Source organism: Pteropus medius, unplaced genomic scaffold (assembly GCF_902729225.1).
Source record: "Pteropus medius unplaced genomic scaffold, Ma_sr-lr_union100, whole genome shotgun sequence".
Taxonomy (NCBI): domain Eukaryota; kingdom Metazoa; phylum Chordata; class Mammalia; order Chiroptera; family Pteropodidae; genus Pteropus; species Pteropus medius.
In genome coordinates, this window is record NW_024354875.1 from 29,971,138 (window position 1) to 29,986,495 (window position 15,358).

Below are 15,358 nucleotides of genomic sequence, written 5' to 3' on the forward strand. Positions count from 1 at the left end.
TCTAAAAGTAAAAATAAGTGAATTGACCCCATGTCTTATTCAAATAACAATATAGCAGAACTGATGTGCCCTTTGACAAATGAAAGATAGATGGCTCATCCATGTTCAAGTTTACCTTGCTGTTAGGAAAGAGAAATTGCTTCTACGTCTATACAGACTTCGCAAATCTATTATTCAAGATAGTCGGCAACCGTGCTACAAGCTACCTACTAACCGTCCTCCTAAGAGAAAACTTGCTGACAAACACCAGTGTTGTAGAGAAATCTGAGCTGCGGGTGAGGCTGTCTTGTTAAAAAAACAAACAAACAAACAAAACACATTGCAAATGCAGTTTTCAGCCTTGTAACAGTCTTGACTACCAAACTCTTGACAAGATGTTGCTTAGTCTGGAGTTTTTATCACCTTAGAAAAACCAGGACAAAGAGGGTAGCTTAAAACAGTGAATTAATTACCTGACTCTTCTTTTTCAGGTATTAAGTACCTATGGTTTCTGATTAGAGTAAATTTTAAATGCTTTTCTATCAGCATTTACTTTTAAAACGTGCCAGTCGATTACTGATAATCTTTAGGTAGAATCTACTTTTCATTTATGTTTTGTATAGGTCAAATGAAAATATATGCCAGAGAAACAGCCATCATGAAATATATAGAGGCCCATCTGGGAAAGCAAATTCAAGAACATCCAAAAGCTTTGAAGTAAAGAACACTCTGATTTTGACTGCAAAACAAAATTTCTTTTTTAATGTAGCCTCGCTGGCATTACGCAGTGCTCCTCAAAGTGAGACCTTACCCTGACTTTCCTAGACAGACAATCCTGGCTCTCTTTGGATTTTTTATGCGTCTAATTATTGTGGTTTTTACATTGATCATTCCAGAAACAGACAAACCAAGGCTCAGAGGAAGCTCCTTGGTGGAGGGAGAGGGGAGAAGAGGTGCAGGCAAAGTTTCTGCTTGCCCTGGGCCATGTTCTCATCATAAACATCCATATTTATGTATGGAACTTTACATATTCAAGATAATTTAAACTTTGAGTTGACAGTCATGATAAGAAAGAAAAAGTTGTAGCTTTTCTGAATGAAATGCCTTTGACGATTCTTTTACACTGTTCTATGTGACATTATGAGATGTCCTGAATTCCGAGGCTTAAGGGGAAAGCAGATGTCACAGTAATGTTTAGAATGTGAATGAGTAAGGCCTTAAATATCATATAAAATGAAGCTACTCTGTTTTCTTTGCTTAAAAAAAAAGTTTGTAAACTTTTCTGCATAAATGCATCCCCCCACACCCCACATACCCTGTATAATAATTATGTGATAATCAAATTTAAGATGAAGCATCCATAAAAGGTAAGCATGAGCAAAAATAACTATAAAGCATAGTCAAATTAAATTTTTATGATTCATTAAACATCCATTAAAATAACCCATTAATACTAAACTGTTGAGTTGGTAACCGATGCATCTTCACATCACCAGTGAATTGCATGGAGCTCAGCTTTGCCCTGCATCCGTTTCTATCGAAAATTGTGCAAGAAGTGCAGACTAGAGACTCGTTGTTTGATAAACTTCTTAAAAGGGAGGTGCAACCTGACAATCAGGTGCTTTCTGTGGTGGGACCCACACTTTGGCAGAAGATTCTGGCAGAATAGACCTTTTCGAGCAAACTTTGTACGTGCATGATGTGCCATCTAGTGGTTAAGTGAGCCCAACATTAACGAAAAAGAAAATGGTTCTTTCTGGTGTCTGATACCTCCAAATTCTCGACCACTTGATTTAAGCAGCTGTACAGGAAGCTATAGGCTGTTTGTGTGTGTGTGTGTGTGTGTGTGTGGCGGTCTGGAGGATAGGAAACCATTTTCTTAGAAGCTACATGTTGAACAAAGGTACTGGAGTGGGGGGAGCACTGATATTTCAGTAATTACACAAGCCAGAGGTAGCAAATTGGCGATGTTTGGCCCACAGAATACCTTCTTCCATTTTATTTTATTGAGGCATAATTCACTTATATAGTACACAAATCTTCAGTGTATGGTTTGATATGTTTTTACATTTGTAAATGTGTACATTCGTATACTCCATATAATCACAACCTGGATCAAGCTATAGGATGTTTCCAGCATCCCAGTAGCCTCTCTCATGGCCCCTCCCAGCAATTCTTCCTCAGAATAACCACAACTTAGACTCGGTCCCCAGAGATTCACAATGGCATCATTAAAGCACATATTCCTAACCTAACCTCCAAGAATAAGATCTTTTAATCACCGTTTTCATAGTTTGCCTGAAAAGGGGACAGTTTCCTCATCTGAAACATGCTGTGGCTTTTAAAAAAAAAAAAAAAAACCCTATTTCCTGGGTTTATTTCAGAGCCCAGGTGATATAATGATCTCTCTTTCCCCAGTCTAAAATCCTAATATATTGTTTTTTTTCCCAAGCTTCTCACAAAGAGGTATATTCATTCAGTGCACTGATTATTTTTCCCCAAGTGTCTCTGCAGGCAGCCAAGTCAATTTTAAAAGAAATCCCATTACTTTTGAGCGGCATCTCAGAGGTGCCACTGATTGTCCTGGCAAAGCCTATGAATTCTGTTGCAGTATTGTAGAAATTAATGTGAATGCCATGTCACCAGCGACTGCGTGACACCCTGTTTAAATTAAGCCAAGCAAATCATAATGGTGAGAAAAGCTCTCACCCTATAATCCAGCAAAGGCTGATTTATAATGAATAGCATAATGCAGTCGCTGTTGCTATTTCTACAGGACCTCTTTCTGTTCAAATTAAACTAAATTATCTCAATGTCAAAATGAATAGTATGTCAAGAAGCAAAGGTAGTTCTGAAATAAAATTATTGTAGTTATTCCTGAGCTTTCATGTATATGCCTATTTATTTAATTACTGAACAAACAAACACGCAATCAGTCAACCAGCATGTCTAGTGAGCATGTTACTTCTAGGTGTTTTCCAAATGCTGGAGATAGAAAAGGTAGGTTTCTGAGTCCTCCCTCGCTGCCATGTACTTGAACCTTGTTTAGGCCTGTTTTGCCCTGACCTGCAAGCTGGTATTTAAAGAGATGGCTGCCTCTTGGGATAATAAATAGGGCAAGATTATAAGCATCATCTTAATTTATTCTATTTTATAAATAACTTCATTTTTTGTTCTAATTATTTAGCATGGATTTGGAAAATAGAAGAATGTAAAGAGGAAAATATACACATCTCTAATCCACCAAAGAAAGTCTTTAATGACTCTGATTAATTCTGTTCAAAGAAGTGTTAGTCCTTTTTTTTCTGTGTGTACATGCATATATTTATTTTATGGAGTTCAGAAGATACATGTTTTTCTCTATCATAAGAAACTCTTGAAACATGTTTAATGCTTAGAGTGACTTTTATAATTTCTGAAATAAGAATGAAAACTAATTTTTTTTACCATTCCTTATTATTGGAAATTTTGATTGTTGTTTTTAAAAAGTTACAGATATTTATTGTTCGTGTATTTGAAATGAAGTCTTTGATCTTCTGCCATTCTCAATGACCAGAATGTCCAGAATAGTATTAAATAATAATGGTGATGGTGACTGTCTGTGGTTTGTTCCTGATTATAAAGGCAAAAAATCTGAAGTTTGTTAAATAGGACAACTGCTGATTTGAGTTACCTAAAAATCATATTAAATTAGTCTTTGGGTCCTAATTTTTAAAAATCAGCAGTGTAGAATTGAACATTACCAAATGTCTTTCAATGCTATTGAAATAATTAAGTTTGTCCCAATTTGGCCTATAGATGTGTGATACATTATATTACTAGATTTCCTAATATTGGTCCCCCTCCCTTAGAATGACTACTACTATAACTAAAGTAATGTACTTTTAATGAATTGTCAAATTCAATTCCATATTCTTGATTTTAGGATTAGAGATACACTCTGTTCGTCTCATTCTGGTCTATAAATGTGGGTTGCTGAAGTTGGGGTTGGGGAACTCGTTGATGTCTATTATTCACTCTCCTTTTTCTTGATCTCTTTTCCCAACTGCAAGAAGTGTTTTTTGTTTTCCTTTTATGAATTCATAAAGTGCTTTTCTTAGCCTCTCTCAAAGTGCTCGTTCCACTTGTGAAAATTTCTGCCTTCTGTTCTTGTATGGGTGATTTGTGTCTTCAATTCAAGAATTTTCCATCCCTTCTCCTTAGCTACTAAGTGTCATTCACCTAACCTCTCCTGTATGGTTTCAGCAAAGAGCTGCAGTGGCAATGGTGGAGATTTACTTAGATGAGTTTTTGTTTGTTTGTTTTTTACACTTAGATGAGTTTTGTGAACACGCTTAGATTTCCAAACCAGCCCTGCAGTAAACTAAGGAGGAAAGCAAGGAAGTAATAATGATTCCAAAATTCTGTGGGTATCATGTTTCTCTGTGGCACCAAAATGAGTCCAAAAGATATGTTACTTTCAGAGGTTTAGGAGCAGACACAACAGAGATGAGAGCCAAGCACTGAAACCAGCCCTCTTATACCTGCCCAGATGCCTGTTCCATTCTGGTCTCGAGGGTGGATTACAGAAAAAACCAGTTACTTCAAATGCTTTTGCTTACCTCAAGTACACACTCTTAAAACTAAGTACATTCATTATATTCTAATATTTTTAAAAACCCTTCCAATAGCCATCTCAAGACATCACTTCAAAATGATATCTTTTAATTGCAATTCTTTCCCAGGGGAAGGCTTACAAAATTAAGGATCCTCTAAGGGCTCACGTACTAGACTATAAACCACTTGAGGACGAGAAATAGGTCTTAAGTATATTCTAGATCCCTCTATACTAGTGTTTCTGGGATTAATCTTCTTTTATTTATTATTTATTTATTTTTTTGCAACGTAATGTTTTTGAGGTAGGTATTCCACACTTGTTTAAAGGCCAAAAGCAACTTCAAAAGCCTTTTAGCAAGTAGAGGTAGAATCACAACCAAAAACTTACTGGAAATTAATGGAAGAAATGATGGCAAAAGTAAAGAGAGAGCATAAGTAAACTCTTCAAGCTAGAATCAAACTGAATGTTTGCCCAGGGGAGTAGGAGTAGGTCAGGTGATGACTTCAAAATATCCGGCAATGGGTATTTGCAGGGAGGGAGTGATTAGTGGATATTGTTGAATATCTGATTCTGTGCCTTTACTAGAGTTTCTTTGAAAGCAAAGTGAAAGTTGTGTTTGATGATGCCTTTCTCCTTTTCCGTAGGGTATTAAATACCACGTTATTTGAAAGTTGGGAGATTGTTGGACCTTACCCTTCTTGGTGGGTTTTTAACCTACTGCTGTTGCTAATACAAGGCTTGAACTGCTTCTGGTCTTACTTGATCGTAAAAATAGCTTGCAAAGCTATTTCAAAAGGCAAGGTAAGATAAAATTCACCCTTCCCTATGTGTCCCAGAAAATTGTTTTTGATGGTTCTTCTGAATCAATAAGAAGATTATTTATTATTTTACATTTCATCAAAACTGATACTATTTTTTCATAATTTAGCAGAACCTCCTGGAAACAACAAACCAAATTTTATTTTTCTCAATTTAGTTCATTTTTTAAGTTGTAGCATTGCTTTGCTGATAGTTATTCCCAGTTATCTGCACTTATAACTTTAGATTTATGATAATACTTTATTTGTTGTGTTCTTCCTCTCCCTCTCTCTGTCTCCTTTGGTCCTTCTCTGGTTATACTTACTGAACAGAAATTTAATAACTTCTTTCTTTTTATGAGAAAGGTTGCTTGATACAGTATGCCCATGTATGCCTTTTCCAATAAAATTTAGCTGAATCTCTTTGGTTAAAAAAAAAATAACTCATGAGACTGATTTGAATAAAGCTTCTTGAGCCACAACCCTTCTGTGTAGAGCAGTGACTTTTCTAGAACATACTCTGTAACATTTTCTTACTTTCGTTGTTTGTTCTCTTCCTTCTGCCACCCTGGAAGGCTGGGAAGTGGAACCCTTTACATGTAAGTTTCTTACAACTCTCTCTCTATCCTTGTCCTGGGTGCCACATTATTCACCTGTTGGAGGGACACTCAGATGCTTATTTCCATGCATATTGTTCTGTCTAATCTGTTGCCACTGACAGCTGGTGTAGCCCCCACCAGCTGCAAAGGGGTACTAAGAACAGCTCAGTTAATGCCTTTTTTGTGTGAGCTTTGCATGATCCAACAGAGAAATGAAGAATTTTTTTCATTGCTGTTTAACATATTACCTGGGGGGAAAAAAAAAACACAGAAATATACCAAAGTCAAGTAGGAGAAAGAGAACTAAGTCAGGAACAGGATGAATACAATCGAGAATGGAGGCCTAAACATCTGCTCCTTTGCCCGGTCTGCCCTGGACCACCAAGCAGCACTTGACCACTTTGTCCTCAGTCAGGTAAACAGAGCTGCTCCCTTCGACAAAGGGGCTCTGGACACCTAGTCACATTCTATGAAGCCAATTCTCAGTGTCCACTCTTATATAAATCCAAACTATTCTGATCAATTCATTGTTTAGAAGCAAAAGTTTATTTGTTTTCCTCTGTGACCTCTTACTCTTTAAAGTGAGCATGTATTTCTATTTTTAAAAATGCTTCTGTTTTCATTTGGATACAAATTAAATCAACATGCATAATACTGTCAGTAGGATAACAATAACTGAAGATACAAGGACACCGTGGATTACATTACTTGTGAACTTGCTACATTGCTATTTCCACTAGGTGTGTGGTCTTCTCACCAACTTATTCCTTCAACTTTATAAGAGATAGATGATCATTAATTTTATTCCAGATATCAGGCTTCAGAATATTTTGACTGCCATCGCTGCTTACCTAGGACAGTAAGGCTCATCTTGGCCATGAGTTATAAATTATATCTTCCTGTAGGTTATTTTGAGATATTCTAAATTGTTCCTTTCTTTGAAGGTAACATAACTATATATATTTTTTTTTCCCAAATGCAATTAAAAATAATCTTGCTAAGCATTCAGATGTAAATTAATCACTATCTGAAACTGGAATTTTCTTTCCTATTAGCAGCTTAATTTATAACTAATGGATTTCTAAATGTAGTGGAACCTAACTCCAACACTATTTTTGTGACCTGTGTTATTTGAAGTATTCTTATAATCTAGTCATTTTGTTGTTTCAGTATGTAAATCTTCTTGAAGATGGTCCTTGTGAATTCAGCCTCATCTCAAGGGGCAGAGGAGTGAGGTCCATTTTTACAATATTTCCCATCATCTCTGGTTGAAATAGAGCAGTAATTCTCAGCTCTTATGTTCTTTTGTACCCACCCACCTAACAAAGATGATATCCTCGTAGTAATCCCTCAGGAAGGGCAGTGAATTTCAGGATTCTCAAATTGGGGAGTAGTGGTGGCACAGAGAGGGTATGATGTGAAAAATCCCCCAGCTGATTCGGATACACCTCCCAGAAGACTTTGCCAACCTCCCCAGCTCACCTCTGGTCACTCACAGGTGACTATATTGGGAAAATTTCTATGAAACCATGCCACCAGGTCCCTTTCGCCATCCCACTCAGAAAGTACGTTATCTGTGCTCAGTTACTCAAAGGTCTTAAGGCCTGTTGGATGAAAATGCTTACTATAATTTAGACTTAGATAGTAAGAGGTTCAAACTATTTTAATATTAAATGCAGTAGAGTATTTCTTAATTTCTCCCTAAATTACTACCTTGCTAGATAGTATGATTTTTTTTTTCATTTTTTATGGTAATGTATAGATTTATATCCTGGTACCTTATCGTACCATCCTCATTACTTAATGAAGCTTAATGGAAGACTGAAGAACCCTAGAATGATGGGAGCCAATTCATGATGATCCAGTCAATAGATTTTCCTTGGGAAATATTTTAAACTAAACCTCACCCAGCAGGGTCTCAAAAAGCCTCCTACTGCCATTAGTTATTATGTAGTATATAAAACGAAATGTTTTCTACTTAATTCTAGTGGACAGAAAAGAAAACCAAATTAAATCATGAAACAATGCATTACAAAGCCAAATAAAAATGATGTTGTGATCATCTGAGTTAGTGACTATCTCCGTTAGTTTAGTTAATTGAGAGCAGACTTTGATTCTCAAGGGGAATGTGATCACCAGAGTGTAAATTGATTCATTTGTACCAAATTCTTATAATGCATTTCAGTAGCACAGTATGCCACTTTGCCAGCAGAAGCAGGATTCGTGGTCTAGTACATTCTCAATATAGAAAGGCACCTTAAAGAGTTCAGCAAGTCTAGCCCCTTGTGATACCTAAATCCACTTACCTTTCTTGATAACTGACTTTGTCACCCAGATTGTATATCTCCAGTGAAGGGGAACGTATTACTATGGCAAAGTTCCTGTCCTCTTTGATTTTTTTAACGTTTGGATCTGTTTTCCTCATGTGTGATTGCATGTGATTCTGAGCATGCCATACCTTAATGATTCCTTAGGAGCTGGTTACACTCACTTTCTTGTATGCCACAGGTGTCCAAGGATGATCGAAGTGATATTGAGTCTAGCTCAGATGAGGAGGACTCGGAACACCCAGGGAAGAATGCCCACACTGCAACCGCCACCAATGGAACCAGTGGTACCAACGGGTATCTCCTGACCGGCCCTTGTTCCATGGATGATTAATTACTCAAAACTGCAAGTCCCGAACGAAGTGAACTGTTTGTTCCTGGAAGTATTTAATAAGTTGCAAATGCAGTTCCTTTCATATCTCAGCACCAGAAACAAAAATTAGGATTATCAACGCATTTTTTGAATAGTGCACTGCCATATCTCGTCTGTGAATGAAGAATTACCATTCTTTATATGTAGGCATGCTGTATGTAATTGACACAAGGGAACAGTATTTGCATTTGTATTGTCTTAGAATATTATTTATTTTTTGTATTTGTTTGTAAATCTGTGGACAAAAGAGGATTTCCTCACTCCTTTTACTCTCTGGGTTCATAACAGTGAGGGAGATACTCCATCTGCTTCCACCCCTTTCTGCTGCTGTAACCCAGTCTGCTAGGAGCATCAGCTTAATTTGTCTGAGAGCAAGCAAAGCCCTGTGTGAGATTCTCATACAGCTCCAAATAGGTTCGCTTTCTTTGTGTCAGTGCCCATTTTGAAATTGCCTATGGTCTCAGTGATCATCCTCCCAGTATATAGTTTAAACAAGATGAGCTTGGGTTTTTGTCACTCTTCGTGGTCACTTAGCAGTTCAAATTAAAGAGTATAGTTATTGAAGGGCTTTTAAAATATTGTTTTATATTAAATTGCTTAGGAATAGACTTCATTTCCTGTGCAGACAGCCAAGATTTCTTCAATGAGCAAGGTAGCTAGTTGGGGATTAACCTTGTAGGTTACAGAGATCTTTTTATTCTCAGTTATGAAGTCAGTGCTCCGGCTCTGAAGGAAAACCTTTGCTTAAGGTCATAGTTACAAGGAAACGACTCTTAATATTGGGAATTTGTCCCCTGATCTAAGAATAACATAAGGAAAGAGTGGCTGACTGCAACCAGATTGTACCACTGCCCATGAAATTAGCGCCGTCTTCTGTCATGTCGTGAAAAAAAGAAGCTAAGTATATTTTGAACAGAAAAAGAGTTTTGAGAGTTTGCAAAAGTCACTCCTATAGTGCAAAGCACTTTACTGCACCAGCTTTCAAGAAAGTGCCCTATCTAGTATTTGATCCTGATATTTTTATTTTTCTGAGAGATAAAGCCAATGGGATAAAGACTGTTTTACTCTGTCTTTTCTCCCTAAACATAACCCAGAATGACTTTCCTGTTACTCAGAAATGAGCAGCATTGCACTCTTGAGTCCTTTTGTTTGCTTCTTTGAAGACTTGTTCAGTTTACCGGGTTTTTTATTCAGACAGAGCTATTGCCAAAAAAAAAAAAAAAAAAAACACACACAAATTTGACTGGACAATGGCAAGATTGACAATGAGAAAGATTACTGAATAAAAAGTTTCCATTATCACTTACATAGCAGTGTTATTTATGTATAGATTAGAAAACCATACACATAAACCAAAGATTTTATCTCCTTTCTTCTAACTTCTAGTAACAGGGAATAGAAAAGTATTACAAATACTTATAAATCAAAAAGACCGTCATCTAAAAGAATAGCCCAAAACCACAGTGTATTAATATAAATATGTGAATCAGGGCATAGTGAAGACAACAGCAAACTACTAGAGAGTGTATGTCTTGCTCAGAAGCATTCACATTCAGTTCAGTTTTTCTGAAAAATTACATTTTTGTGTTCACAAATTTACAACCTGTAAGATAATAGTTAAAAGAATGCACCCAAACAAAAACCTCACAATGTAATACTAAGTCTTACCCCCATCTAGTTACAAAATAGTATGTTTCTGATATAGTCCATAGTAATAACTGAAGAGGCTTGGAAATATGTCTGATGTTTACGGAGAAAACAGTGCAACTAATTCTTATTATTTTATTTCACAAAACAGAGATATGTCTACCAGTGTAATTTGTAGATTGTGTGAGTTTTAAGACTAATCATAAAACATCAGAAGTACTTGTTAGTCATCTAAACATCTGCCAAGATACAGATAAATAAAAAGTAACAGCAAGCATGTTATAGCTGAAAATTTTTGAGAAGTCGAATTTCTTTTCTTATCAGCTAATCCATTGAAGAGAAGAGTGAATTGTACTTGCTTTAGTGACTGGAGTGGGTCCTTTCAATGGATAAAATAAACCACACAACCACAGTGTATTCGAATTTGGATCATCTGACATTCTTTAGCACCGTCTTACGATTAGCTTATATTGATAAGCTAATTTAATTTTAAAGGTGTAGACGAGTTGCATAAAATGAAGTAAATTGAGTCAGTCCTTAGCAAAGATGAACTTAAACAATCTTTTGTTTTTCCCAAAAGTCACTTAGAAGGAGGACTGGGGATACTTAGAGCCTCTCTGGCTGATGGCATTAACTTTACACAATCCTCAGCGTATCTACAGATTTTTATTTACTTTTACATTTTAGGGCAAAGAGTTCTTTTAGACTAATCAGAATGGTGTTTGTAGGCCTTTCAAGGTGAAGAATAATATATCTCTGTCTACTACTCTCTCATGGTAGCCTGAGAGGCTGAGAGAGAAAAATATATGCGACATCTTACCTTCTACCTGTGCAGGCCATAGCTGTGGAAGTGTATTTTGTAAATTCAACTGTAGTTTAGTGAGTGTCATTTCCCGTTAATTAACTTAACCTGTGTTGACATCGCCTTCCTCCTGGTTACATTCGAACTTTCCCAGGGTACAAGGGATATGTAGGAAGGAATCTAGAAAAAGTAATCTTTTATTCTCTAATGTTATAGCGCTTCTAGATCTCTTAGTGAGGGAAAAAGGTAGCAAATCAAGTAGAATTTGGCCTTGGGTCAATAAATGATATAAACATGTATGATCTATGTATGTAGATCTCCAAAAACATGATAAAACCAAAATATCACTGACTCATCCTTATCCATATTTTTTTGGATAAAAATCATCCACCATGGACAACAGAAACTTCCCACTTCCCTCTCAGTTTCCTGTTCATGCTGCCGACACAGCTGAGAGTGGTAGAATTTTTTCAACCTCTAGCCCCAAAGCTAAATATACCCAGATCACAGGGGGCCTAAGGCCAGCATGTAAGCCAAATGCAGTTCTCATTTCTAAATTTAGTTATAGGACTTGAGAATAGGGAAGTAACTCTCAGTGTTTTGGATTATCGAATTATATTTTAGAAAAAAAATGTATATGATTGCTGCTTCACCCCAGGATTTTATTTACATTCACCTCTTGCTAGGCTGCTGGACAATGGTGTTCTGACATACTATCAGATAATGAAACTGGCCCCTGACAGAGAAGAACTAGGAAGAAAGGTAGGTTCTCCAAAGAAAGCAAGCAGTTGGGTGAGAGAAATAACTTTTTAGCGAGGTAAGATAAGACCACCTTTAGCTAAAATGCTGAGTAAACGTCAAAATGTCTAGTTCTGTTGCCAAACTTCCCATTCCGAGTATATGAGTTTGAATTTGAGCAAATTGAATACTTTCACCTTAGGTAGAATTAACTGAATCTTCCACTTTGTATATTTCAACCTCATCGTGATTTGGACCAAAGTAAAAAATGGAATTTTACTCCAGCTGATCTGAGTCTTTGCAAAAGAGCTCTTCACAAAGAATTGTGTGGACACTCATGATTGTTATTAATCTGTTCATGATTTTGCAACGATACTTATTTTGTACCTTTCTTGGAAATGTTAATACCAAAGTTGCCTGAATATTTGAGTATTTTTTCTTAATTTGAAGTATAAAAGTATACAGAATAATTCCAAAGGCGTTAAAAGGTTCCGTTTACCAGTATGTGTGATGATATCGCGATGTCCAGAGAGGCTTCAAGAAATCCTTTGGAAATAAAAGATTATATGTTTACACTTCATGTGCTATTTGAGGTCTTAAGAGTCCAATTAGTTGACTCTTTTTTTTTTCTCTTTCCTTTTGGCTGATCTTTGCTTTGTAGACAAATAATACCAGCCCGGATATGTTTCTGGAATTCAAATAAGAAAAAATCAGATCAAAGTCAGCCTGATGAGAAAGTGATAACAAGGCATTTTCAGTTTCTAAGTAATTTGTATGGAGAGAGAAAATGCAATTAGCTCTAGTTATTGCATTTGCTGTCTAGCATGCTGTTTATAGAAGAATACTTTCAAAAGTCATAAACAATTCTTGAAGTCATGCAAAATGCAGCAAGATATATTTTTAATGAAGGTATCGTTGTCGCCAGAGTCAACTTAAGTTTCTCTTGGTAAAATGAAATCGTGCCATTCTCAAATTACCAAATAGTAATTAGCACTGGTTCACTGTGGCCGCATTTTTGTTCTTCATAGGCCAGAAACCAGCCCTGTGGTTTGCCTTCGTGACCAGTCTCCTTCTCTCCCCTGGGGGGCGCTCAGTAGATGCTGAGGGAGCCTGTCCCTTTGTCCACTCTGGTGGTGAAACTCCTCTAATATGTACTCAGAGGTAGCATACCTGATGCTGGCTTTCATGGAGTAAATTGTATTAAAGAACATGAAACATCATAAGTAACTGTTGTTACGATTTGCAGACACCCAAAGGAGAACCTTAGTCTTTTCCAGGTATTTCCAACTTGAGTTCAACCTGAAGCCTTTGAGAGGAACACATTACCAAATGCCCACAAACTAAGACCCCATCAGATCAAAGAAATAAAAATTCTTTGCTGCCAGATAGTATATCCTATGGTGTCTCCACAAGACTAAGTATTCTCAAAATTGCCGAGGAAGTCACTGGAGGAGACCGTTAACCTAAAATCTGGGTTGTTTATCTCATTCACTCGCCTCCTGGAACTCTTGATAGAAGGAAGCCAGAATACTGTCACTTTTCTCCAATAGCCCTTGGATCAGTTGTGTACCCACAGTTTCTTCTCTGCCTGATGCCATTTTTCTTAAAAAGTATTGTATCCTCATAAGCCTGTTCTCCTTAACACAGGTCCATAAAAGCTTGACTTCCTATTTTGATGTATGTTGCATGGCCTGGAAACCAGGGAACAACAGCTGTTGGTATGATTTCTATGTTAAGTAAAAAAAATAGATTTTATAGAGATAACTTTTTTCTTTTGGATCTACAGTAATTTTTAAAACTCTCATTGTAAAACTTCCCTTAAAAAGTTAGGGGTTTTTAAAGATTAGTTGCCAAAGAGAAATTAGCTCTGTAATAGGAACAGTTATGTGGCAATTCGGGAACTTTAACTTAGAGCTTCATTATTTAAACATGGAAAACACCCTCCACGTTTGATTTCCAAAAGTTTCATGAAGCCTCTAAGCTCATACTTTTCATCAGACTCTGCCCACATAATCAGTTACCTCGATAGCCATTTGTTGTCATGCAAGGGGAAGGTGGGTAGTTTTGGGATTTGATTTTTTTCAACTTGCAGCAAGAAATAGGATAGGTGACAAAACCTTATTTTTTTCTTAAGACAATTCAGTGCTTGAGCATCTCTATCAGAAATGGAATGATGTACTGTTAGCCGATTAGAATTATCTTATGTATTGTTATTGTGTTTGCTGATTTTTATATGAAAATATAATTATTCATCCTTGATCTTTGGAAGCAATCATTATTATGAGGATCATTTTATTTTGGAAACACTTTCATAATAAAGATAAGTATTAAGAGAACAGTGTAAATGCCCTTTTTCTGTAAGCGCCACATAGCTTGTGTTGGTGATATGTCAGACCTTCCTGGACAAGACTTATTTCAGGGCTTGCATCATCCTACTAGTTTCTTGCAAGCCTCCTCAAATTCCAATAATCATAATGATTACTGAGCAAGTATGTTATATTTATATGATATGTTACTTTGTCAGGAATTTAGCTAAGTTACTCTATGGTATCACTACTTCGGCCTTCATTTTGTTTGACCGCATGGCCTGCAGGGACCTTGAACTGACAGTAGCCCCTCACATAGGTGCATGCCCTGGCTAGCAGCCCATAAGGTCACAAGCAAATATAAGTTCCTGATATGACTTCTCCAAAATCCCTTGTGATCAGCAGTCTCCCCTGCCTCCCAGCACCTGTATACCATACATACCCCTTAGGTCAGACCCCCATGGAGCTTACCAAAACTCCGTTCTTTTGGTTTAAATTGACCAATCTGACCTCGGCCCAGGAACCCCAAAGCAATCTACTCACGGGTCCTAATAAAGGCATGCGCCCCAGGTCCTGTCTCTCTGCCTGCACCCTGCCTTGACTTCTCCATGTGGCCCCTCAAGATATGCCATGTACTTCTCCCAGGACCTGTGAATAATAAAGCTTTCTATTGCAGTTTCTCTTGTAGTCTGTTGTTGAACCCCAGTTCATCTTGTGCTCCACTTGAAAAATGTTCATTTAACAAAGTCTTGACATATTTATACGTTACATATAACATATGTTTGTTATAGTATCTCTTTGAAAATTAAGAACCTCAATGTTAAATTTTATGTAGTGTTTCATTCTGGAAAAAAAAAATGTGATTTTTAGAGATATTCATTCAAGTATATCAGACTATAGTGATTTTTTTCCAAATTATAAAAGAGTGACTTAGGACAAACAACTCAGAGCACAGCACACACCAGACTGTTCCTCTCAGTGTATGTCTGCGCACCTCACTGAACCTCGACGGACATCATCTTCTCTGGGTCTCCACTTTGTTAGACCTTCTCTCCTTTCTTCTCTGTCTTTCCTGGGTAACTGTCTTCCTTGGCTGCCTACTTCTGTTATGACATCTAATATATTAACAGCTGTAAAATAGCACTGACATGCAGACAGACACACCACCGCCACCACCCCACCACCACCAATAT

General features: G+C 36.9%; 1 protein-coding gene across 1 annotated transcript in view; it reads left to right on the forward strand.

Annotated features, from left to right (window-relative positions):
• CERS6 (ceramide synthase 6) overlaps positions 1-14,192 on the forward strand; it is a 269,630-nt gene extending 255,438 nt beyond the window's left edge. The window contains exons 9-10 of the mRNA XM_039855700.1: positions 5,221-5,377; positions 8,481-14,192. Of these exons, the coding sequence (XP_039711634.1) occupies positions 5,221-5,377; positions 8,481-8,633 (310 nt within the window). The 3' untranslated portion in view covers positions 8,634-14,192. The remainder of the gene's footprint in view (positions 1-5,220; positions 5,378-8,480) is intronic.
• The last annotated feature ends 1,166 nt before the right edge of the window (positions 14,193-15,358 follow it).